The 24,569-nt window shown below is 48.7% G+C and overlaps 1 protein-coding gene across 1 annotated transcript in view; it reads left to right on the forward strand.

Annotated features, from left to right (window-relative positions):
* The window catches only part of TCEA3 (transcription elongation factor A3), a 36,469-nt gene extending 12,927 nt beyond the window's left edge, over positions 1-23,542 (forward strand). Inside the window, exons 5-11 of the mRNA XM_073794448.1 lie at positions 801-863; positions 9,144-9,307; positions 9,479-9,534; positions 12,770-12,925; positions 18,233-18,379; positions 20,038-20,109; positions 22,339-23,542. Of these exons, the coding sequence (XP_073650549.1) occupies positions 801-863; positions 9,144-9,307; positions 9,479-9,534; positions 12,770-12,925; positions 18,233-18,379; positions 20,038-20,109; positions 22,339-22,347 (667 nt within the window). The 3' untranslated portion in view covers positions 22,348-23,542. The remainder of the gene's footprint in view (positions 1-800; positions 864-9,143; positions 9,308-9,478; positions 9,535-12,769; positions 12,926-18,232; positions 18,380-20,037; positions 20,110-22,338) is intronic.
* Positions 23,543-24,569: the final 1,027 nt, after the last annotated feature.

Genomic DNA, 24,569 nt, shown 5'->3' on the forward strand with positions numbered 1-24,569 from the left:
ATGTATTTTGGAAAATGGGGGGAAACTTTTCCCTTCTAATCCCATCACCCTGATATAACCATGGTTAGCATTTGGATGTATTTTCTTTTCATCTTTTCCCCTCCTAAGCATTACTTTTCTTGCCTGACTTAAGACACAGTATGCATCTAAATTTGTGCCCTGCTTTTTTCTTTTTCTTTTTGGCCGCACTGGTGTGGCATGCGAAACTTCCCCAACCTGGGATCAAACCCATGCCCCGCTGCCGCGGAAGCACAGAGTCTTAACCACTAGACCACCAGCAAAGTCCTGTATCCTGCTTTTTCACTTGCCGTTTTAAACCCAGCTCTTCTAGCTCCAAGGCCCACGTGCTTCTCTCCTCCTCTTAAGGCGCCCACAGGAGAGTCTGAAGCTGATCTTCTCCAACTCCTCATGAGAATTGACAATCCCAGGAATTCCAATCCATCGATTCCAGCTAGCCAAGGCCTGCCTGTCAGCAAGGAGGAAGGGCCTGCTGAGAATTAGTTATTAATAATTAGTAACACATGACATAACACATGTAACATATCTGACACGTATTAGGTGCTTGGCAGATCTTGGTTTCCTTCCCTCGTATTACTTCGTTTGATGGAGGGTAGGGGAGGGTGACCAGCCAGCACCTCCTGGAGCTCTCACTCCCAGGCAGCTGTGGCCCAGGTGGGCTTCGTCATCCTTAGCGCAGCAGGCCTGGCTCCAGGATGCCTTCTCTCCGGCCTCTGAGCTCTCTAGACCAGTACTCATGCTAGCCTACGAGAGTATCTCATCTCCAGTTTCTTTTCTTTCAGGAGAGACTCTGTGGACTCCAAGTCTTCGGCCACCTCCTCTCCAAAAAGACCATCGATGGAAAGGTAAAGGAAACCATGGACTTCTCCACCCCAGCAGTCCTGTTCAGCATGTTTGTCTCTCTCTGTTTTACTGAAGGAAGCCCGAGGCAGGGGAGAGGAGGAAACGTCATATCTTATGTTGCCTCTGATTTCTAAGACCACACAGTAAGACTCGGTGGGCCTCTGAATCAGAGGTGTGGCTCCTTCACTGGGGTGGCTGACCAATCACTATTGCCCCATCACTGTTTGGGGAACATTCTCAAGGTCAAGTCGAACCCAATGAGAACGGGTCTTGAGAGACTGTACCTGGACTGGGATCTCTGGGCTTGGGCAGAACTGGTTAGGGTATCTACCCTAAATCATCAAGTCACTCATTCATCAAATATTTATTGAGGGCCTACTATGTGCCAAGAACTGTTCTAGGTGCCAAGGATATAGCAGTGAACAAAAGAAACAAAAATCCCCACAGGCATGAGGCCTATTTTTCTCATGGGGGAGACAGGTAATACATATGATAAGTAAAGCACACGATGGTTCAAAAGGTGATAAATGCTATGGAAAACAATAGGGCAGAGTGAGGGGGATTGGGGAAGGATGGTCACTGCAGTGGTCAGGAGAGCCCTCGTTGAGGAGGTGAAAGAAATTAAAGGAATTAGCCTGGCAGACATCGGGGTCATTCCAAACCAAGTGCTCGGAAGTGGGAGTGTGCCTGGCAGGGTCAGGGAGCAGTGAGGTGGCCAGTGGGTCTGCAGTGAATAAGCGAGGCGGGGAGTTGGAAGATGGAGTGAAACAGGAGCCACTGGAGGCTGCTGAGCGTGGAAATTCTATGACCGAATTTATCAGGATCCCTCTAGCTGCTGTGCTAGATTGTTAGGGCCAGGGGCAGAAGCAGACAGACCAGCCAGGAGACTGTTTCCATAATTCAGGCAAGATATGATGGTGGCTTGGATCAGAGTGGCAGCAGTGGAAGTGGGGAGAAGTGGGGGACCCCGGGTATATTCTGAAGGGAGAGCGGTCAGGATTTTCTGAGGGACTGGATGTGGGGTACGAGAGAAGAATACGTGTCAGGATGACTCCAGGACTTTTCACTTGAGCGTCTGCAAGGATGGCATCGCCATGGATTGGTATGGGGAGGACTGTGTGTACATCAGGCTTGAGGTGGGAGATCAAGGGTTCAGGTTTGGATATGTTGGATTTAGGGGTGTATAAATCATTCAGGTGAAGAAGTTGAATAGGCAATAGCTTAAACGAGGCTGGAATTCAGGAAGAAATCCTGGGCTGGAAATATAAATTTCAGTCATTAATGTGTAGATAGCATTTGAAGCCACAAACCTGGATGAGATCACCAAGGAGAGATTGTGGATGGAGAGAGGAGTATGAACTGTCATCCAGGAGGGAGGTCAGAGGTCAGAGCAGGAGAAGCAGGGCGAGGGGAGAGCAAGGCAGGCCAGGAAGTGGCTTAGAGGTCTATCAAGGCAAATGATTAAGGTCCAGGGGCCGTACTGGATGCTGGGATGACCAGAGGGAGTGGTAAGGGTGTTGGCTTCTAGTGGAGCGTGTGTGGGAGCTGCCCAGGTATGTCAGGCCTAATGCACCAGTAAGACTGACATTGGAAAGAAAAGAAGAGGCGCAAATATTAGGTCGTTTAAGGTTTCATGAAGATAAAACAGGCCCGGGATGTTGATGGGGCTGCTGTGTTGCATCACCCCACCCTGGCAGCCGAGTGCCAGCTCCAGCCATTGTGTGGAGGCTCTCTGGAGTGCTTGGAGAGCGAATCTGAGGCTGCATCCTACATCAGAAGAAAGAAGTTTTGTAGTCAGTTAGCAACGTCTGCCATGGGCGAGGGCTAGGAATTGAGGCTCCAGCATCATCCTGGTCTACAGCAGCCTCTTCCTGGCTTGCAGACAGCCACCTTCTCGCTGTGACTGCACATGACGGAGAGAGGGAGCTTTCAGTCTGTGTTCTCTCTTCTTTTTTTTTTTTTTTTTGCGGTACGCGGGCCTCTCACTGTTGTGGCCTCTCCCGTTGTGGAGCACAGGCTCCGGACGCGCAGGCTTAGCGGCCATGGCTCACGGGCCCAGCCGCTCTGCGGCATGTGGGATCCTCCCGGACCGGGGCACGAACCCGTGTCCCCTGCATCGGCAGGCGGACTCTCAACCACTGCGCCACCAGGGAAGCCCTCTCTTCTTCTTATAAGGGCATTAATCCCATCATGGGGCCCCACCCTCGTGACCTCATCTAAACCTAATTATCTCTCAGAGGCCCCACCTCCTTATACTATCACTCTGGCAGTTAGGGCTTCAACATATGAATCTGAGGGAGACACAAACATCTGGTCTGTAATATAATGTAATAATGGGAGGGAGGAGAAGAGCACTACTGGAATTGAGTAGGCAGGGGCCAGAGATGCTAAATGTCCCGGATGTGAAGGACAGCCCTGCATAAAGAAGGACTGTTCTATCCGAAAATGAAGCACTGAGCACTAACCCATTTCTGGGTTCGATGTTATAATAAACACATTTGGCATTTGTGTAAGGATTTATACTTTCAGGCTCCTCTCCTTACTTTGCCTTGTGGCCTGGAAGTCTCTTGGCACCCTTCCCATAATGCATTCTTTCTCTGAAGGTCAGTCAAGCAGAGTATGTTTGGCCTTCCAGTAGTTGTGCCATTTCTTGCTGGTTCAGTATTGGGGGTGGGCAACCCAAAGGAAGAGAAGCAAGTCTTGTGAATTCACTTTATCCACTCCCCAGACTGTTTCCTGCACTCTCTACCTCTCTATTTTATCTTTCTCATTCATTCATTCATTCAGCAAGCATATTTGTTGAGCACCTTCTTGCAAACTCAACATCCTGCAGGGGTCAAGGTCATGTTTACACACTGGGTGACTAGTGGAGAGTACCTGCCCGTCTGAAGGGGATACCCACTACCCAACCCCAGCTGGTTGATGCTTTTATGGAAATGCAGGCCCAGAGTGCCATGCCTTCCAATTTTTTAAGGAAAGCTGGCCAATGCGATTTTCATAAGAAACGCCCAATTTTATATATTGGCAACATATTCAGATTTTTCTAAGACACAGTAGGGCAAACAAAACACATCTGTAGCCCACCAGTTTGTGGCCTCTAAAGCCAGGTAAAGATATAAACTCATGATCTCTGCCTTCACACAGCTAATCACTAGTGTGGAGGCAGACACCAAAATGCTTGTTTTTCGAAGATATAACACATACTGGGAACACAGTATCTCAACATGACTGGAGAAGTCAAAGGAGACTTCGGGGAAGAGAGAGTATTTGTGCTGAGAAGTGAAAGATGAATTGCCTGGTAGACAAGCCAACTGAGGGCATCCCAGGCAGAGGGAACGGCCCAGGCAGAGGGAACGGCACATGCAGAGGTGTGGCAGTATGAGTGAGCTTGGTGCTCGGGGAACTGTAGCTGGAGTACCAGGGGACAGACCACAAAGGCCACCACTGTGACAGAGAATAAGGTTGCGCTTTGCCAGCTGCCCTTAGGACCATTTGTCTTAATCGGTTGACTTTTGTTTTCCCCCCCACCGAGCAGTTTCGGCAAGGTGGTGGTGCAGTAACCAAAATGCCCTCTAGGTGGCGCATAGGAGCAGCAAGACGGGCCTCCGGGGGCCTCTGCTCAGTCCTGGGGCAGGAGGATTTTTTAAGGAATTGGTGATGTCAGACCACAGGCTGGTGCTGGCACTGCCACATCCGGGGAGCAGAAGGAAGCTGCTGACAAATCCAGCACCCCCGCCCCCGCCGATGATGCCCTCTCTGCAACTTGGCGCAGTTCCCAATCACGTGCATTGAAAGCAAAGTGAGCGTGGCTGCCTGATATGCCGTCCAGACACGAATCCCAGCCAGCCAGCCAGCCAGCTCCTAGCCAAGAGGAGGGACTAAGACTGGGAGTGCCTTGCCAGGAAGGTGCGGGGGGGAAAATACAGCAGGCAGCCCAGCCTAGTCCAGGTAAGGGGACTCTGGAAAACTGCGCTTTTTAGAGACACAGTGAGATGTGTTGAAAAGAATTTGGAAGGCAGACAGAGCTAGATGTGTGGTCTGACTCTGCCATTTGCAAGTTGGGTAACCTTGAGAGAGTCGGTTCAACTCTCTGAGCCTCAGTCTATTGAACTGTAAGATGGGGATAACTATGACCCCACCTCTCAAGGTCACTGTGAGGATCAAATGAGATAACGAAATGCTTAGTACCATCCCTAACCCAAATGAGTACTCAATAGATGCATAATGCTTAGTAATAATACTCACACTTAATGTGGCAATCTCTGTAAGCAGTCTGTGTCTGGAACTCCCTTAGGGGCTTTATTCTTCTAAGCAACTCTGGAATGTGGGTACTATTGTTTTCTCCATTTACATGTGAGAAGACTGAGGCACCTAGAGGTTAAGGAACTGACCCAAGGTCAAATAGCTACTAGGTGGTGCTGTGGACACTGAACCTGGGAGTTTGACTCTGGGGCCTGGGTTCTTAATAAATATACCACCCCAGTGTGGCTGTCCCCAAAATGACAACTGCTGTTAATGTTTCTTACTATTATGCCTCCTTCCAAACAGTGTGCTACTGACTCCTGGTGGCTCCTCGTTGGTGAGTGCTAGACATTGAGGATGTGGTGATGGGCACACAGGTCAGTGAAGGGCAGCACCAGGAAGAATCTGGGGCTCCATCCCAGCTGTAGGAGATGGGTTGGCCCAGGTTGTGGGAGCTGACAGATGCTGGCTCAGAGGGAGATCCGTCTCTTAAGCCTAGAGAAGTGGGGCAGCTGGTTTTCCAAACAGGACCTTCCCCTGCCCATTTCAGCTCTGTCTAGAGCCCTGGATGTGCCTTTCATCTCTCTGTGGCCAACTCCCTCAATTCCTCATCTATTCATTCATTTGACAGAGATTTATCATGTGTCTACCTAGAGCCTTGTCACAGGTGCTGGGAGACAGTGGTGAACCAGCTGATGGGGTCCTCATACTCTGGGGCCTGTAATCGGGAGATGCAGGCAGACAGTGTTTATAAACACATAAACAAGCTAATTTTAGACTTGGATAAGTGCTGTGAATGAAAGAAATCAGGTCATGTGCTAGAGAGTTACAGGGCAGGACAGTCGGCTTGGCTGAGGTGGTCAGGGAAGGCCTCCCTGAGGATGTGACATTTGAGCTGAGACCTGCCTGGTGGGAAAGCTCCAGTCATCAGTTGTAGGAAAAGCTGGAGGAGGAAGAGACTTCCAGGAGGAGGGACCAGCCAGTGCGGAGGCACTGTGGTGGGAGTGATAGGTGTATTTAAGAAACAGAAAGCAGCAGTGCAGTGGGGGACTTCAGTGAACTGTGAGGGGAGTGGGGCATGAGATTAGGTCAGAAGGGGAGACAGGGGCCAGATGTAGAGGGGAGGGTAGGAGGCCATGGTGAGGAGTTTGACTTTATGCTGAAAATGATTGGAAGCTTAGAGGGTCAGAAGCAGGGGAGCGATGGGATCAGCAACCCTCCAGGCTGCTGTGTGGCAAATAGATTGTAAGGAGGGCAAGAGGAGACCAGCTTTGGGGCTATTGTGGCTGTGCAGGTGAGAGCCCAGGGGCTGAGACCAGGGTTGGGTGCAGGGGGATTCATTTTGGTCGCAGGCAGCCCTTAGACTTTAGAGTTTATACCCTTCCCAGCCTTCCCGCACCCACATCTTTACTCCTGCTGAAATCTGACTACAGGAGAGAGCTGGTTGGATCTCAGCTTCCCTGTCCCTCCCTGTGCTCTGCTGCCAGGCAACCCACTTGTCAGACAGAGCTGGGTAGAATCCAGGGTAAATTAATCTAGAAGAGTAAAGTTCAAACTGCATTTAAAAAAAAATAAAAGCTAGGGAATCCCTTTGGACAAAATTTTTGGGAATTCAAAATGTAAACCTTGGGAGTTCCCTGGTGGTCCAGTGGTTAGGACTTGGTGCTTTCACTGCCCTGGGTCTGGGTTCAATCTCAGGTTGGGGAACTATGAAAAAAAAACCCATAAACCTTAAAAGGGGAGAGCCTTCCCTCCTCAGACCACCCCACTTCTGTGGCAGCACTGAGACACCTTTGAGGAGCCTCAAGGCTCCAGAGAACACAAAACTCTCAGTGGTCCAAGCGTATCTATGGTGACAGACGGGATCCAAGGTTAGGACAAACAGCACAAGTTGGGGGACGAGGAGGCAGATGGCAGAATTCACACTGATCAGTGTTCAGCAAGTTGTCAGATGGGATTCTTTTGTAACCCCAGGTTTTTAACACTGGGAAGCTTGAACTACTCAGCCAGCCTCACTCCCAGACACAATTTCTTGGGCTTGACTTTTCAGAAGCCCAGCATCATCTTCACTAGTATTAAGTACGCTCATATTGCTGTACAACCGTCACCACCATCCATCTCCAGAACTTTTTCATCATCTGAAACTGAAACTCTATACTCTTTAAATAATAACTCCCCATTCTCCCCTCCCCCAGCCCCATTCTACTCTATGAATCTGACTACTCTAGGTACTTCATATTAGTGGCCGCTTACAATATTTGTCCTTTTGTATCTGGCTTACTTCACTTATCATAATGTCTTCAAAGTTGTAGCATGTTTCAGAAATCCATTCCTTTTATAGCTGAATAATATTCCATTGTGTTATATACCACATTTTATTCGTACATTCATCTACTGATGGACACTTGGGTTGCTTCCACCTTTTGCTGGCGGCTTCTTGAGAACAGGAAGACAGGAAGCTTCTGGTCTGAGCCATCAGCACAGAGGGACCATTCACGATTGTCAAATGTTAACAAACAAAAAAAGTGTTTCTCATGACAAAAGTATCAATAGATATATTCTTTATAGAAGACTTAGAAAATATGTATAAGTGAAAGAAGAAAATGAAAATCTCCTATAATCCCATCTCAGAGAGATAATTGCTATTAACATGGTGTTATGGTCTGAATATGTGTGATCCCTCAAAATTCATATGTTAAAGCCCCAACCCCCAATCTGACTGTATTTGGAGATAGGGCCTTTATGGAGGCAATTAAGGTTAAATGAGGTCATGAGGGTGGAACCCTGATCCAATAGGATTAGCATCTTTATAAGAGACACCTTGAGAGCTCACTTGCTCTCTCTCCACCACGTGAGGGCTTAGCAAGAAAGAGGCTGTCTACAAGCCAGGAGGAGAGCTCTCACCAGAAACCAAATAAACCAACACCTTGATCTTGGACTTCCCGGTCTCCAGAATTGTGAGAAATGAATTTCTGTTAGGTCATGCAGTCTATAGTATTTTGTTATGGCAGCCCGAACTAAGACACATGGTTCTCCTTCCGGTTCATATATATTTGTGGTCTTTTAAGCCAAAACCAAAATGGGATCATTCTTAGGCAGTGTATCATAGGAGTCAAGAGCATAGACATTGGCATCAGGTAGATGTAGGTTCAAATCTTAGCGTTGTAACTTTAGGCAGATCTCAGTAGTGTAACTCTGTTTCCTCATCTGCAAATGGGGATGATTTACAGTATCTACTTCCAAGGACTGCTGTGAGGATCAAATTAGGAAATGCTCCTAAAGTGCCTGGCACAGTTCCTGGCACGTGGTTAAAGACAATTCTCTTAAGTGGTGGCAAATTCATTATTCACTGGACTGTAGTGAGGGAACTTTTCTGGTTTGTCTGCTTTATCCTTTGTTCTTAGCACAGTACCTGGAAAACAGGTGCCTAATATTTATTGAATGAGTGAATAGATGGTTCTGTGAGAGCAGATAGAGAGAGCAGCTAGCATGGTGCCTGGTGGATGTTAGAGTTATTGGCATCGTTACACTTTCTGTAACCTCTCAGTAGAGCACAGTGGTTGGCTAAGTGCCTGGGTACCAGAGTTCACCCTCTTGGGTTTCAATTCTGGTTCTACTGGTTTCCAGATATGTCACCTGTCATATTATTTTAAATGCATCTTTAAATGCACCTCTCTAAAATGCACTTTAAAATATAACTCTAAAATGGGGCTACGTATAGTACAGACCTCATGGGGTTGTTAGGAGGATTAAATGAGATGATCCTTGTCACGTGCCTAAAACAGTACCTTCCGGACTTCCCTGGCCATCCAGTGGTTAAGACTGCACGCTTCCAATTCAGGGGACTCGGGTTCGATCCCTGGTCGGGGAAATAAGGTCCCACATGCTGTGCAGCCAAAAACAAAAAAAAAAATAGTACTTTCCTCATATGGTTTTTATGAGGATTAAAGGAGATCGTCCATAAAGACATCTAGAATGGTGCTCAGTAAATGCTTTATTCACTTAATGTCAAAATGTCTATTACTGATTTTCATCCTCAGATCAAACAGTGGCAAATCGAAAGCAGAGACTCCCAGAACACCCAGCAGCCCCTCGAGCCCCACCTTTGCCCCCTCCGTCTGCGTCCTGGCGCCCTGCTATCTCACGGGGGACTCTGTCCGGGACAAGTGTGTGGAGATGCTCTCTGCAGCCCTGAAGGCGGACGGTGAGAGGGCCTGGGCCAGGGACGGGGGAGGGAGGGCTTCCCAAGGTCAGGGAGAGGTGGTCTTTCTCAGCACCCTGAAAGTGGTACAGGATGTTAGAGTCCCCTGTCCAAGCAGGCCTCACTGCCAAGGTCATCTCCAGCTGATGTCTGTGTTTCCCGAATCTCTTTTAGACGATTACAAGGACTATGGGGTCAACTGTGACAAGATGGCATCAGAAATCGAAGACCATATCCTTGAGCTGTGCCAGGGCTGTGGGTGCCTGAACTGTCCAGCGGCAGGTCTCCCAAGTACAAGGGATCCAGGACAGTGAGTGGGCAATGGAAGGACTCAGGCATAGGCTCCTGCTCTGCCCCTGAACCTGAGTTCTTAATTCTAGCTAACATCTATTAAGTTTGGCACCTGCTGGCCTTTTGATAAGCTGTTTACGAGCAGTACATCATTTCACGTTGAGAACAATCCCACAAGGTAGGTTCCCTGTGGGATTAATCCCATTTTACAGATGAGGTAACTGAGGCTAAGAGCAGCTAAGTTACATGCCCAAGCTCATACAGTTAATAGTAGTGGCAGAGTTGGGATGATTTGAACCCAGAAAATGTGACTGTAGAACCTGAGGGCTCAGACAGGCTGTGTCTTTTTTTTTAAGACTTTTTTTTTTTTTTTTTGATGTGGACCATTTTTTGAAGTCTTTGTTGAATTTGTTACAATATTACTTCTGTTTTATGTTTTGGTTTTTGGCCACGAGACATGTGGGATCTTAACTCCCCAACCAGGGATCGAACCTGAATCCCCTACATTGGAAGGCGAAGTCTTAACCACTGGACCTCCAGGGAAGTCCTCAGGCTGTGTCTTGACGTGCCTGGGTTGTGACATTGTCAATGAGTCGAGACAGAGAGAGAGGACAGCATTCCTTGTGCTCAGCCCTTCCCTCTCTTCCTCCTCTGAAGATAACAGCTCCCATGTTTGACCCCCTAATATGTACCAGGCACTGTGTCCTGGGCAATTGACACTTCCTACCTCTGTTAATACTTGCAATAATCTCTGTGAGGCAGGGGCTGTTGTTCCCATTTTACAGATGAGGAAACTGAGGCTCAGGAACTACTGAGTATCAAAGCTGAACTGAAAACCTTGGTCTTTGGATTCCATGTCCTGAGTTCTTCCCTTATGCGCCATGCTTCCACTATCTGAAAGCAGCCTTGTCTAGACAGAGGAGGTGACTACCATGTGATATGGCCGATTGCACCGAAAGATTTTTTTTTTTTTGGTCGCACCACACAGGATTCAGGGATCTTAGTCCCCTGACCAGGTATCAAACCCGGGCCCCCTGCAGTGGTAGCGTGGAGTCCTAACCACTGGACCACCGGGGAATTCCCAAGATTTCTGTCTTGGAGGGGGAATCCCTCCACACTGTGCCCCACTGAATGAATGCATGGAATTCCTTTTACTGGAGACAAAGCTTTGCATATCAAAAAGGTATGGAGGGTGGGAACAGAATCCCCAGGGAACAGGGGTCTGAGTGTCCCATTAAGGCCCTTTTCTGGCCTTCTGGGCTCTACCTAGGGGCTCAGCTGGGGTTGGGAAGGTACAGGGGCCATCTCAGAAAACAAACTTCCTGCTTCCATCTCCTGCCTGAGAACCACCCTATTATCTTTCAACATATCTGGGAGTTTCCCTCCACCATCATTTAGTTATTAACCAGCACTTCTTGAGCTAATCTAACACCTCTCCAAGTACATTTTCATAATTTCCAATTAATTCAGTAACACAGAACATGAGGTGTCAGAACTCTCAGGAGCTTCATCTTTGTTTTCTCCCAAACAGTTGTCCCTCCAAGCAGGTCCCTCCACCTTCAAGCCCAGTTGAGACAAAGGTGGATGATCCAGTCCATAGTTCCACTGCTGGCCTTCCCTCCTCTGAACGACCCTCTTCTGAAGGACAGGAAATCAAAGCTGCACCAACGCTTTAGCTCTTTGTTCTTAGGTGGTGGGAAGTCAGGGAAAGGATAAATTTGGGGGCTTGAAAGCTCTATGTCCTAAAAAAGATCTGACCTCTTTGGAGCGACCCAGGACTAACATGGCAGCCGTGGGGCTCACATATGCTCGTCTTGGGGGTAGGGGCCTATGATCCCTAGGTCTGCACTCCACCTCATCCCCCTCTGTGACCTCAGGAAATGGAGGCAGACTCAGGAAGAGGCTGATGAAAGGATTGCCAGCCCTGCTGTCCCCACATATCAAGCAAATCCCCACCTCCAAGAATCTCAAACACAGATTTTTAAACAAATATTTTGGCTTTCAAATGCATTAGGGCATATTCTTTCTTTTCATAGTTGTATTGTGCAAACAACAATCAAGGAAAACATAAATAATACCACCTTCCCTCCCGCCACTTCGAAAAAGCCAGCTGTGTCCATTTTCCCACATTCCCCACGTTCTCTTTCTTGTATATGGTTTTTCCCAGCAAAGGCTTCATCTTCCTGATTCTTCTTAGCTTAGGAGACCAAGAAAATGTGGCTTTGTTCCCTGAGGTCCTCCAGAGGATGGAGAAGGGAGGGGGGGGAGGCCTGTCTGGGATGCAGTGTCTGGACAGATAACTCACTGTGGTCGGTGGCCAGGGGCAACTTCCTGCGGGGTGAGTGGAGAGAGCATTACAGTTAGGAGGGGGTCTGGCTTCCAGCCTTGGCTCTGCTGGGAATGTGCCCTGTGACCTTGAGCAAGGGCCTGCACCCTTTCTAAGCCTCATCTTCTTCATCTATTAATGAGCAAAGTAACTCTGACCAGCAATTCCCAAAGTGGGTTCCACGATAGGTATTCCCAGAGAAAAGGGAGGAGGGGCAGGCAGGTGGTTCTATGCTCTAATATGTTGGCAACACCAGAGTAAACAAAACTCAACAATTTCTTTATTGCAATACTGCCTGGAGCCTTAGACACGTGGCCCCTAATCTTATCTTATGTTTTCCTCTGATGGCTGGACTTACAACTTCCAGAGGCCCTTTCAAACTAGAGGCTATCGTCATCACTATCATCTTAGCCCCTAAATGTTGAGCACTTGACATGCCCCAGACATCACGCTAGTACCTCATGCAGCTTAGCTCACGGAATCCTCATAACGGCCTTTTATTTATAAATAAGGAAGCCGAGGCCCAAAAGAGGTCATGGGACTCACCTGAGGTCACACAAGAGGCTTAGACAAACCCAGGCTGCCCATTCCTGGGGTCCCTGACACCACAGCGCTTGAGATGACCTGCTGTCACCTTGGAGGCTATTTCCTTTCCTTGATATGCAGCTGACCCCAAATGCCCAAGTGAGACCCCCTACTTGGGGAGTCAGAGGCCACAAAGGTGCCTGACCACTTGTAAAAGTCCAAGGAAAGGAAGAGGTGGCCTTGCAGCTCCTCGGCCTTCAGGGACAGGCTCCCCGTCCTTCTGTGCTCCTCTGCAAGTGGCTGGCCGGCCCTTGACTGTGTCACATATCTACCAGGAGCTCAAGAGCACAGATATGAAGTACCGGAACCGCGTGCGCAGCCGCATCAGCAACCTCAAGGACCCCAGGAACCCCGGCCTGAGGCGGAACGTGCTCAGCGGGGCCATCTCCTCTGGGCTCATTGCCAAGATGACGGCAGAGGTGAGAGTCGGGGCCGGGACCTCTGTGTGGTGGGACAAGGGGCCGGGCCCCTCCAGCCTTGCCCAAGTCTGAGAGGCAGTGGCTTGTAACTCAGTGATGAACCAGGGGCTTCCCTAGCCGGACCATCTAAGACTCCCCATCCCTCAGGGCCCCTGGACCATCAGGACAGTGAACACAGCTACCATGTCTTCAGCACTGTGCTAATCGCTTCGGTGTGTTGGCCAGTTCTAGCTTCACACCAACCGAGACAGAAATGTTTATCATCTCCATCTTATAGGTGAGGATACTGAGGCTCAGAGGACTTAAGTGACCTGCCCGTGCACACAGCTAGAAAAGGTCGATGCCAGGAGCCAAGCTGTCTGGCCCCGGAGCACCCTCTCCTCCCTGCCTTGGGATCTGCCTCCCTCTTCTGCCTCGTTCAGTCCTATATCCCATTACTCAGCTCTGGGCCAAAGCCAGAATCGGAGTCCCTGACTCCATGGAGCACAGCCCAAGGTGCGGGGACAGACATGTATACAAATACGTATGATACAGAGGTGGTGGCTGCCATGACAGAGCCACCACGGGAACTTACAGGAGGGAAGGATTGACCCAGTTTGAAGGGGTCAGTAAGGGAAGGTAAAGGGAACAAGCCTGTTTGAGGAAGTATGTGCAGTGGTTAGAAGCTCGGGGCCTGGGCCAAACTGCCCGGGTTTGACTTCTGCCTGTGCCACTTAGCTGTGTGATCTTAGACCAGCCACTTAACCCCTTTGTGTCTCAGTTTTCTCACCCGTAAAGTGGAAGTAATAACAGCTATCCCAAGAAGGATTGAATGAGTTAACACATGTGAAGTGTTTAGAAGGTTAAGGCAAGTAAAGCCCTCCCAGGAATTAGTATATGTTAGGCCCATTCACTAGCCATTTCATCACAGTGCTATCAAAGAGGAAATATTATCCCCATTTTGTGGATGAGAAAACTGAGGCCACCCTCAGCTCATAAGTGATGATGAGGATTTGATCCCAGATCTGTTTATTTCAGAGTCTCTGTCTTGGAAAGACCTTTGTACACCCTCAGGTATGAGTGGCTCTTCGCTGCCAGAGCTAACTCAGGGGCTTCCCCGCAAGCACGTGGCACTGCTAAAGCGCTACTAAATCCAAGCGGCCCAGAGAAGGGGAGGGGAAGCGCACCGACGTCCTGGAGTCCGGGTGTGCCTGGGGTGTCTGGGAACCCTCTGAAACTATTGTCAAGAGTGTGCCTCTGTGTGTTTATGGTGTGCGTGATGTGTGTGTATGTGTGGTTTGTGTGATGTAGCGTATGTGTGTGTGGTGTCTGTGGTTAGTGTGTGGTGTATGCAGGTGTGTGGTGTGTGTGTTATGTAATATGTACGTGTACATTTTTCTGAGAAGAGGGTTTGCTGCTTTCCTCAAATACCCAAAATTTTACAAAGAGCCCTGGCTTTAGGATAAAATGGGGAACTTGGCACAGGTGGACAGGGATATCTTTTGGCTTAATCTAAAATATATGCTCTTAAAAAAAAAAAAAAATAAAAAAAAAAAAAAAATAAAATAAAATATATGCTCTTTTTAGGCAAATAACAACATATACCCAGAGTTACACATTGCAACTTGGCTTACAGAGTATTATCCTTCCCTGTGAGGTGAAGCTGTGACTTTGATGGGAATCCAGCCTGCATTTCCTTCTCTCTGGCCCTCACCCTGTGGCTCTGGGGTCCCTCTGCTCCTCTTTCTGTGTGTGTCGTGGGAATGCTATCAAGAGACTGTCTTACAGGCAGTTCGAGAAACATTGGGAAACCAGGCCCCGGAGAGCCAAGAGCAAGGTGTAGGCACAGGTGTGAGCCAAACCCAGCAAGTTCCCAGAAGCTGGAGGCCAGAACAGAGCTGGGTGACTGAATTAGGACAAAGACAGGCCCCAGAAGTCTCAGCAAAGGAACCGGCCAAGTCTGGCCCCATCCAAGGACTATTCACTAGAACAGGGCAAGAGAATCGGGTGATCAACACAGGCCCAAGAAGAGGCTGACCAGGCCAAAGGCAGCAAGCCAGGACTGCATCACGCCCTCCACAGGGACTGCCAATGCCAGCCGCTGAGGAGCCCCCTGCCCGCAACCCAGGCAACGGAGGCCCAGGAGCCCTCCTTCCTGGGGTCAACTTTTGCTCTAGGCAGGAAGCTTTTATAAGAAATAGAGGATCGGACTTCCCTGGTGGTTCAGTGGTTAAGACTCTGTGCTCCCAATGCAGGGGGCCCAGGTTCGATCCCTGGTCAGGGAACTAGATCCCGCGTGCTGCAACTAAAAGATCCCACATGCCGCAGCTAAGACTTGGTGCAGCCAAATAAATAAATTTCTTAAAAAAAAAAAAAAAAAAGAAAGAAATATAGGACCATTTTTGCTCCAGGAAGAAAAATAACAGGGACTTCCCTGGTGGTCCAGCGGTAAAGAATCCGCCTTCCAATGCAGGGGGTGCAGGTGCGATCCCTGGTCAGGGAACTAAGATTCCACATGCTGCAGAGCAGCTAAGCCCATGCGCCACAACTAGAGAGAAGCCCGTGCACCACAACGAGTGCATGATCCCTCGTGCCGCAATGAAGATCCCGTGTACCACAACGAAGACCCGACACAGCCAAATAAATAAATATTTTTAAAAAGATGGGGCTTCCCTGGTGGCACAGTGGTTGGGAGTCCGCCTGCCGATGCGGGGGGCACGGGTTCGTGCCCCGGTCTGGGGGGGATCCCACGTGCCGCGGAGTGGCTGGGCCCGTGAGCCGTGGGCCATGGCCGCTGAGCCTGCGCGTCCGGAGCCTGTGCTCCGCAACGGGAGAGGCCACAACAGTGAGAGGCCCGCGTACCGCAAAAAAAAAAAAAAAAAAGAAAAAAGAAAAATAATAGCTTGGGGTTGGGCTGCCTGCTATGCTGTGGCTCAGAGGCCAGAGGCTCCTGTCAGGCAAAGCCTGGGGCAGCTGATGCCTGTGTGAGTGAGTGGACATCCCTCTCTGCCTCCTGTGTCTCCCTAACTCCCTTTTTATGTCTCTTTCCTGGTCCACCTGATTCCCTCATTCTTCCTCCTCTCTTTTTCTCTCAAACCCAGATGATTCAAAGAATGGGGCAGATTCTGAGATACCCGTTAGAGCTGTTGAGTGGACATACTGGCAGCCCACAAGGAGAGGGGTTTTGTTCCCAGAGTCAAAGCCAGTGCCTGGTGTGTCATAAGTACTCAACAAATATTTAGCAAATTCACATTGTACATGACGTGAAGATCCAGTGTCATCTCTACACTTATTTTCCTCATTTTCGATCTTATTTTCTATATTACTGTACTGACCGCATGTGTCTTTGATGCTGCCTCCTAAATGAGGCAGGAAGAGATAGGTAAATGGATTGGTAAGTGGATAGAGTTCTCCTGATCTCTATTTCTTTTCTTTTCTTTTTTTTTAATTGAAGCATAGTTGATTTCCTGTTTATTTCTTAGCTGGCACAGTCTGACCCACAGCCACGTCTCCCACACTCCTCACCTTGACCCACACTGAGTACCCTTCCCCAAAACATGTTATTCTTGTCCTCTGATCTCTGGCATCTATTATTCTCTTGTGCCATCCCCCTCAGGAAGTCCTGCTTATCTTTCAAGACTGGTGAAGGTGTCAGCTTCTTTAATGAGCCTACCTGCCCCCATATGGGCTTTCCCTACACTTTGTATACCTTTGCTTTAGTACCTCCAACACTATCTTGCAATCTTGCTTAAATGTTTGGCTGTTCTACTAGATTAGCATTACCTGGGGACAGGAACCAAATCAGGTCTGAATCCTTAGGGTTTAGAGGCAGTGGTAGGCTGGAGCCAGCTCCTACCAGCTCAAGAGAGATGATTATGTGTAGCTCTTCCCAACTCTGCATTCAGTTATATCACATTAGTAGCTTGAAAATGGCCACGGTGGGAGTGTTTACACCATGGAAATCGGTAAATGCTACAAATTAGCCACCACTGCAGCCAAAGCCAGTTTACCAGCACACCAGTGCAGTGAAAGGCATTCAAGAAATTGACATCCAATACATTTTGAATGAATAAATGTATTATGTATTAGAGTTTTGGATTCATAGGAATCTGCATTTTGTCAAGAAACCCAAGTGGTTATAATGTAGCAGTCAGCATACTAAATTCGTTTGACCTTTGTTCCAACTCTGTTCTCCACAGTTTAAGGGGTCATGCTAGATGGCAATAATTAAAATGTTTAGCCAGTGCCAAATCCTCTTTAAAAAAAAAAAAAAGTTTCGTTGTTTTTTTTTTTTTTGGCCGTGCCTCATGGCTTGCGGGATCTTAGTTCCCTGACTGGGGATTGAACCCAGGCCACAGCAGTGAAAGCACTGAATCCTAACCAGTAGCCCACCAGGGAACTCCCCAAATCTTCTTTTAACATTAGCTTCGGGACTTCCCCAGCGGTCCAGTGGCTGGGACTTTGCCTTCCAGTGCAAGGGGTGTGTGTTCCATCCCTGGCTGGGGAGCTGGGATCCCCCATGCCTCTCGGCCGAAAGACCAAAGCATAGAAGCGGAGGCAGTGTTGTGACAGATTCATTAAAGACTTTAGAAATGGTCCACATCAAAAAAGTCTTAAAAAGGAAAAAAATTAGCTTCAGCCATCTTCCTCCCCCCAAACCAACACTAACTAGAGCTCTCTCCAGTTTGAGTGTCTCCCTCTCTGCTCTACTTCTGGAAGACGTTCGAGGCAAGTCAAATGGCCAGGGGAGGGACAGAAAAGGGGAGGACCTGGATAATGCAGACACTAAGTGCCTACAGTGAGCTGATGAGAGACAGGAGGCTCTGTTCTGTAGGAACTTATAGAAAAAGATATTCCATGATGCAATCACAGGTGAGCAGTTAGTTGTGTGAACCCAGGAGCTTCAGGTCCTGCTTGGGTGGGGTTAACAGCAGTAAGTCATGGAATAGTCGAGACCAAGGTTCCCACCAGGCAGAATGGCCTGGCCGGGCAGGGATCCCAGCTCAGACGGGCAGTGGGTCAAGTCCAGACTGGAAGGACAAGGGGAACATCATAGATCAGGTGGCCAGTAATCAAGTCAGATTAAGCAGGAAGGTACACAAGAGTACCTGAGGAGATGTACACAAGAGTGTTGATCCTGGGGGAAGCTGTTTGCCTTGTACCCTCCTATATGTGCCCTACTGTACTTGGCCCAGTTGGAGCACCCGAGTTTGACCTTCCACCCAAAGGCAGAATGGGGACTCTTCTGATAAAGGCTTTTCCCAGCTGGGACAGGGCCAGGGCTCCTGGGGCTCCCTGGCCCTGAAGGGCAGACTCATTTCTCTCCAGGAAATGGCCAGTGATGAGCTGAGGGAGTTGAGGAACGCCATGACCCAAGAGGCCATCCGTGAGCACCAGATGGCCAAGACAGGCGGCACCACCACTGACCTCTTCCAGTGCAGCAAATGCAAGAAGAAAAACTGCACCTATAACCAGGTATGGGGTGGGGGAGGGGCCAGTGGGGGAGGACGCGACAGGGGCCAGGAGGAGCTTAGGGACAAGCCAGCGGGGAGAAAGGGCTAAAACCCTGGGCTGCAGAGAGAAGGGCAAGTCTTGGTACACCAACATGATACATCTGTGGCTTCTAGAAAAGACGCATGCGGAAGCACCCAGATCTGAGTCTGTGAGGCTTGGCCGGCGTGTTCTGGCCTGCCCTGAAGCAAGAATAAGAGGGACCAGACTCACAGGGCACAGAACAACTGTACAGTCACAACTGGTTGGAAGGGAACTTAGCAATAAAACTCTGCTCGCTCACTTTACACACAAGGAAGCCGAGGTCCAGACGGGGACAAGTTTTGCGGCTTTGTCTAAAGTGGCAAAGACAGTGGCAGAGATGTTAATAAACCCAGATCCAGACCCTTCTGCCTGCAATACAGCCAACTTGGTAGTAAAGCCTAAGGGATCTAGCCCCGAGTCGTAAGGTAAGGGTGAAGACCACTGCCCTGGCCTGGGGAGCCGTGGGAGGCTGTGGAGGCCTCTTCTCCGAGACTTAAAAGCTGTTTCCGGGTTGTGTGTGTTATGCCCTTGGGGCACCAATATTCCTGGATTCTAACGGGTGCTTTGTCACTCTAGAACTCTGTTCATTCCCCCATCTGCTCTCAAGCAAGATTTATCAGAGCACCTTGCCCTTGGGGATCTGTGGCTACAGCAGAAATAGTGAGCTTTGCCCTTCAGGAGTCTCTTGGAGAATTCTAGTTCAGGAATCTGGAGATGTGTGTGCAAGTTCCTGCTCCCTTCCAAGCACGTTTCCCTGTGGAGTGACATGCCTCCTGTGCATCGCCTCCCACCAGAAGTCAAATGCCCATTCGCAAAGTTCTCTCTCCACAGAGAGACCCCAGTGGTATCCTTCCTCAGGTGTCATTGCTCTGCAGTGACAAGGCTGTGTTAGGCTGTGTCCTCCTGGCCCACTGCTGGACTCACCCATTAGCAGGGGGACTTCCCCCAACTCCATAGACTCCAGCTGACATGTTCATAGCTGAGTGTCCACAAAGCAACAACTTGCTACATGTCATGGCCATCCAGGGTTGGCTGCAGAAAATCAGAATAGCAATTGTTAAATCTGGAAATACCAGGGATTTGCTGTGGGAAACCTGGTTTCTGCACCTGAATGGTCTGGTTAAGGGGATAAGAAACTAGAAAACAATATTAAATATCCCCAATGATCTTCAAATCCCTTTTCCTCTCTGGGTCTCAGTTCTTCCACCTGTAAAATAAACAACAAACTGGATGATCCCTAAGCTTGCTTCCAGCTCACTCAGTTCTGATCAGAGAGGTACATCCAACAGGATGTGTTCATTTTTCCAGTAGGAGATGAGTCTTGAAGCAAGAGAAGACACATCAGTTCGGAAGAATCAACAACAAAGAGTGAGAGTGCAAACGTCAGGTTGAGCCAGGGAGATACTGGAAGTGAGCTGATGGAAAACATATGAATACACAATGGAATTCTTAGTGATAAGGGAATTGCCAAAGTGGAGTGGGAGTAATGGTGCCAGCCTCTGGGATTTGGACCTACTTCTACAGACAGTGGGAGCCATAGCAGGTCCTAGAGCAGGAAAGTGACTTCATGAGTGGTCCCTGTTCTCTTTTTCTCTCAGGTGCAGACACGCAGTGCTGATGAGCCCATGACTACCTTTGTCTTATGCAATGAATGTGGCAATCGCTGGAAGGTCTGTATTATCTGTATCTGTATCTTTCTTCCTTCCCTGTCATCCACAGATGCTGCCCACATAAGGAGTAGGATGCCCACAGCCCAAAAGGGGCCTTATACATGGGGGACTTGCCAGCCTCCACAGAGCAGGCCTGCAGAGCTGGAGATAGTGGTGGGTTGTTTTGGGGAGGTGGGGACACTGTACATGTGTATGTGCATGTTTTTTTTTGGAAAGCACCCAGTTGGGGTGGGGACAGCAGCCCGCATTTTATCACAGGAAGGGCAAGTCTGTCATTCGAACACAGATGGAATCAGCCTCCTGGGATCCACAGAGGGGAGGAAAAACAATAGCACTCTGCGTTTGGACCACGCCTCTCTGCAAAGTGGTTCCACAGATGGTCTTTCCTTTGAACCTGGTCACAGCCAGGGATGAGGAGACAGCGTTGCCCCCAGATGCTCCCAGGTCATCCTCCCCTCCTAAAGCAGCTCTGGAAAAGCCTTACATTACCCAAGGCTGTAACCCAGGTGGGCCCCAGCCCCTGCAAAGGCAGCGGTTTTGTTTTCAGGCATGGGAGCCAAGCAAAGACTCCCTTCACAGTGCTCCTTCCTGCCTCGTCTTCTGAAACAACTGAGTGTGGTCACATGGTTAATGTACGGTTACAGTACCATCTGACTTGCATGTGTGCTGTGTAATGTCTGGGCCACTGGGCAGGCTGCAGGTGCTCCTAAAATTCTAAGGTACTTAGCAAGGACTGAGCACGAGACTGGGAGTCAGGAGCCCTAGTTTCAGGTCTCTGCTCTGCCCTACTTGCTGGGTGACCCTGAGCATGTCACTCTTCTCCCATGGTTGATGTGACGATTATTACATATGCACACATACTTTGCAACAACTAAATGTTCCTTTATAGTATTATTCTCATTTTCAGATGAGGCAATTGAGCTACTGACATGGTTAACAAGCATAAAGTCACAGAGTTTTGAGCACTGAAAGACAGTACTCCACATTCCTGATCGATTGAGTTTTCTACAACTTTATGTAGGGCCTCAACAGCCATGGGGCCTCATAAGAACTGCCATGTATTTTAGGGTAAAAGTCAGACAATTATGTATTTTTCTTTTATTCACTTATTGCGCACTTAGGGATGGGGCCAGTATAATGGCCTGCTGGTTTAGAGCATGGGCTTTGGTATCATGCTCAAATCCTAGCTTTATGACTTACAAGGTGACTTTGCTAAGTGACCTGAACTCTCTAGGTCTGGATTTCCTCATCTATAAAATAAGGGTAGGAATACTTAGCCCACAGAGCTGTTTTGAGGATTGAGAAGGTAATACACATAAAGAATTAACAGGGCCTCTGATAGCTCATGTGGTATCTTTGTCAAATTAGAAAGAAGTGTCCTTGCCTCCATGTAGACACAGCCTTGCACCAGGGTACAGAGCTTGGCAATGAGCAGGCGCTGAGTTTCAGCCCCAACCTGCCCCTTTGGCCAAGCTCTCTTGTGCAGTGAACAAGCAGTACAGCCATACAAAAAAGCCCTGAGCACATACGTGCCTGGTACATAGAAACCACCATTCTTATTATTGTGAGTTTCTTACCTATTAGTATTATGGGAGCTTCAGCAAGTCATTTAACCTGTCTGAATTGCTTCTTTACCTGGGAAAATGGAAGAGTTATGACAGTGCCTATCTCACAGGGTGGCTGTGAGGATGAAATGAGTTAATATACGTTAATGCCGCCTAGCCCAGAGTAAGTGCTCAATCAATTGTAGCTATTGTGTTACTATTGGGCAAAGCTCCAAACCCAGCTCCTCCTTCCTGATTCCTGGAGAGAAACTGGAATTTGGAAGTTGGAGAGGCAGGTCCCACTAGAGGTGGCAGCTACATGGCTTCTGACAAAATTTTCAGGTAGTGTCCATTGCCATGTGGGAGACCTAAAGTCTAACCAAGCTATTAGTAATAATCACGGTGTTATTTCCGACCATAACCTGAGAGCCTACTGCATGTCCGCCATCGAATTTCCATTCATTACTTGATATGCTTTTCTGCATTGATCGGCGTTATGATCCCACTATGCAGATGAGTGATTTGCTCGGGGTCACACCGCTAATAATGGCAGAGCTGGGATCTGGACTCTGGTCTGTGTGGCTCCAGACCCCACCTTCCTTTTCATGTCCCTCCACCTGCCTCTAGCCTCCCTGAGTCACGGCAAAGAAAGTTCTAAAACACTGTTGCCTTTTTGGTTTTGTAGTTCTGCTGACAGAACCACCAGCCAGGATTTCAGTGAACAAGGTGAGGAAGAACAAAGAGAAAGCACTAAGCCATCGTAACTGGAGAAAAATAAAAATTAAAACGAAGAAAAGTACTTAACTCTGAATGGGGCATTAGGGATCAGAGGGAGAATTCTTTTACAAATTAATAATCAGTTATTAATAGTGATTGACTAATAGGGGGAGGCTAATTGGGGTACAATGCTTAGTCTGTGTTGACAGACCTCTTGTAGAAACTCAGAGCCTCAGAGCTGAGGTGCCATATCTTTGACAGTGACTGGTAGACCTTTGCTTTGAGTCCCTTCCTTCACATCTGAACCTCTTGGCCTTTTCTGAGTTGAAAACTACCAGACCGACTCAAATCTTACCCACCCCACCATGAATCACACGTGCAGAACAGTTGGCACATGGTTTGGCTTAGGCAGATATGACTTCCACATCGTGTGGAAAGATTTCTTCCCCGCTCCTCATCTCTTCCCAGACTCTCTGCTATTCCCTGTTCCTAGCTTGTTTGGGGGCCTTTGAGGACTCCAGACCTGGTCCCTCTAGGCAGGGGACACATCATCTTGAGCTGAGGGTTTCTGAGTGAAGTGTACAGTGGTGCCCAAGTTTGGTGGCCCCTGGGAGGTCCTGAGCCTTGGAACCCATCCAGGCCCAGGCAACGCGTTCCTCACAGCTCTATTGTGGCCCGAGCTACAGAGGAAGTCTGCAGTGCACAAGGGCCCTTGTTGTGTTTCTCCCGTGATGAAATTGGCTTGCTTTTTAAGCTGATAGGAATTTTAGGCAAATCTGGAACCTTCTGGAAAAGACTTGGGGGCAGGTCTGGTGGATCTGTCCTGGGTCTCAGTCACTGACTGTCCGTGGCCTTCCAGCAGCCCCAGGCTGAGGCTCCTGGACCGTGTTTTCTAAAATAACTAACGCATAAGAGCTTGTGAACTCCTGGGAGCTTGGGCAAGTCACTTAACCTCTCTGAGCCATTTCCTTACCCATCAAAAATGGGAGTGGTACTAGTGCCTGCTTCATAGAGTTTCCACGTGCCTTGGTTCACACTTAGGGTAGCTGTTGGGGTAACTTCAGCCCAAGTTTCTTACGTGCCCTGGCGGAATTGGTTATCACCTTCCTCCTTCTACCCAAGTGCCTCCTCCTGTAGATGAAGCCTGTAAATAAACTGTGTACAGAAACCTGCCACCATCTCCAGGTTTTCAGCGGTCAGATTTGGGGTGGGTCCTTTGGAAGGACTGAAAATCCTCTCACAGAAGATACAATACACACAGCTCATAAATGGCAGATCCAGGACGGAAACCCAGGTCTCCTGCTTCCTGTCATTGTGCTTTATGCTCTGAGAAATCCAGGGCCATACACAGTGCTCGGCCTCTACCTTCCAGGAGCTCCCAGCCTGGCAGGGGAAGAAGCCACAGGTAGAGACTTCCACACCAGATGGGCTGTGATAAAGCCTGAGGTATGAATATTACCCACAGAAGTGTAGAAGGGTGTTGCTTAGATACCCAGGTGCTTTTTAAACTGTAATATAGGTGGGAATCCCCTGGGGATCATGTTAAAACGCAGATTCTGATTCAGTGGGTCTGGAGTGGGGCCTGAGATTTTCTTCTTTTCTAACGAGCGCCCAGGTGATGCCAATGCAGCTGGTCCACAGACCACACTTGAGGAGTACTGGCTGAGACATCCAGATTTTTCTCTGCATTATCTAATCCTCCATCCAAACGTCTAGAAATCAAAAGCAGAACAAAATAGCAACCACTATTAATATAATAATATCAATAAATGTTACTTTTGGGCTTTTTAAATATGCCACCCTGGGGCGATCTTCAGCAGTCACAGTCTAAATGTCCATTGTGCTCCCGGTGTCACAAGGATTTACAGCATAGGAAAAAATACAAAACTCAATAACCTTACTGTTTACAAAGGAGATGAGTCAGATTAAACAGCAGAAGAACAAGTCGGCTCCAGTTCGCACATCTATACAGTACACATCTACATTCGCAAAAGGACACAGAAAAGCATGAATAGGCCTCAGACTGTGTTCATCAGCAGGCGTCAATACCCTCCCCACTGGTCTTCCTGTGTCCACCCAGGACCCCCTCCAGTTCATGCTCTCCACTGCGCTGACCAGAATAGGCTTTTCAAAATTGCAAGTCTGATCATGTTACAGCCCCTGCCCCACCACTCCACCACCCCCATTTGCAACCTTCCA

This window comes from Tursiops truncatus, chromosome 1 (assembly GCF_011762595.2).
Source record: "Tursiops truncatus isolate mTurTru1 chromosome 1, mTurTru1.mat.Y, whole genome shotgun sequence".
In the NCBI taxonomy this organism is placed as follows: Eukaryota; Metazoa; Chordata; class Mammalia; order Artiodactyla; family Delphinidae; genus Tursiops; species Tursiops truncatus.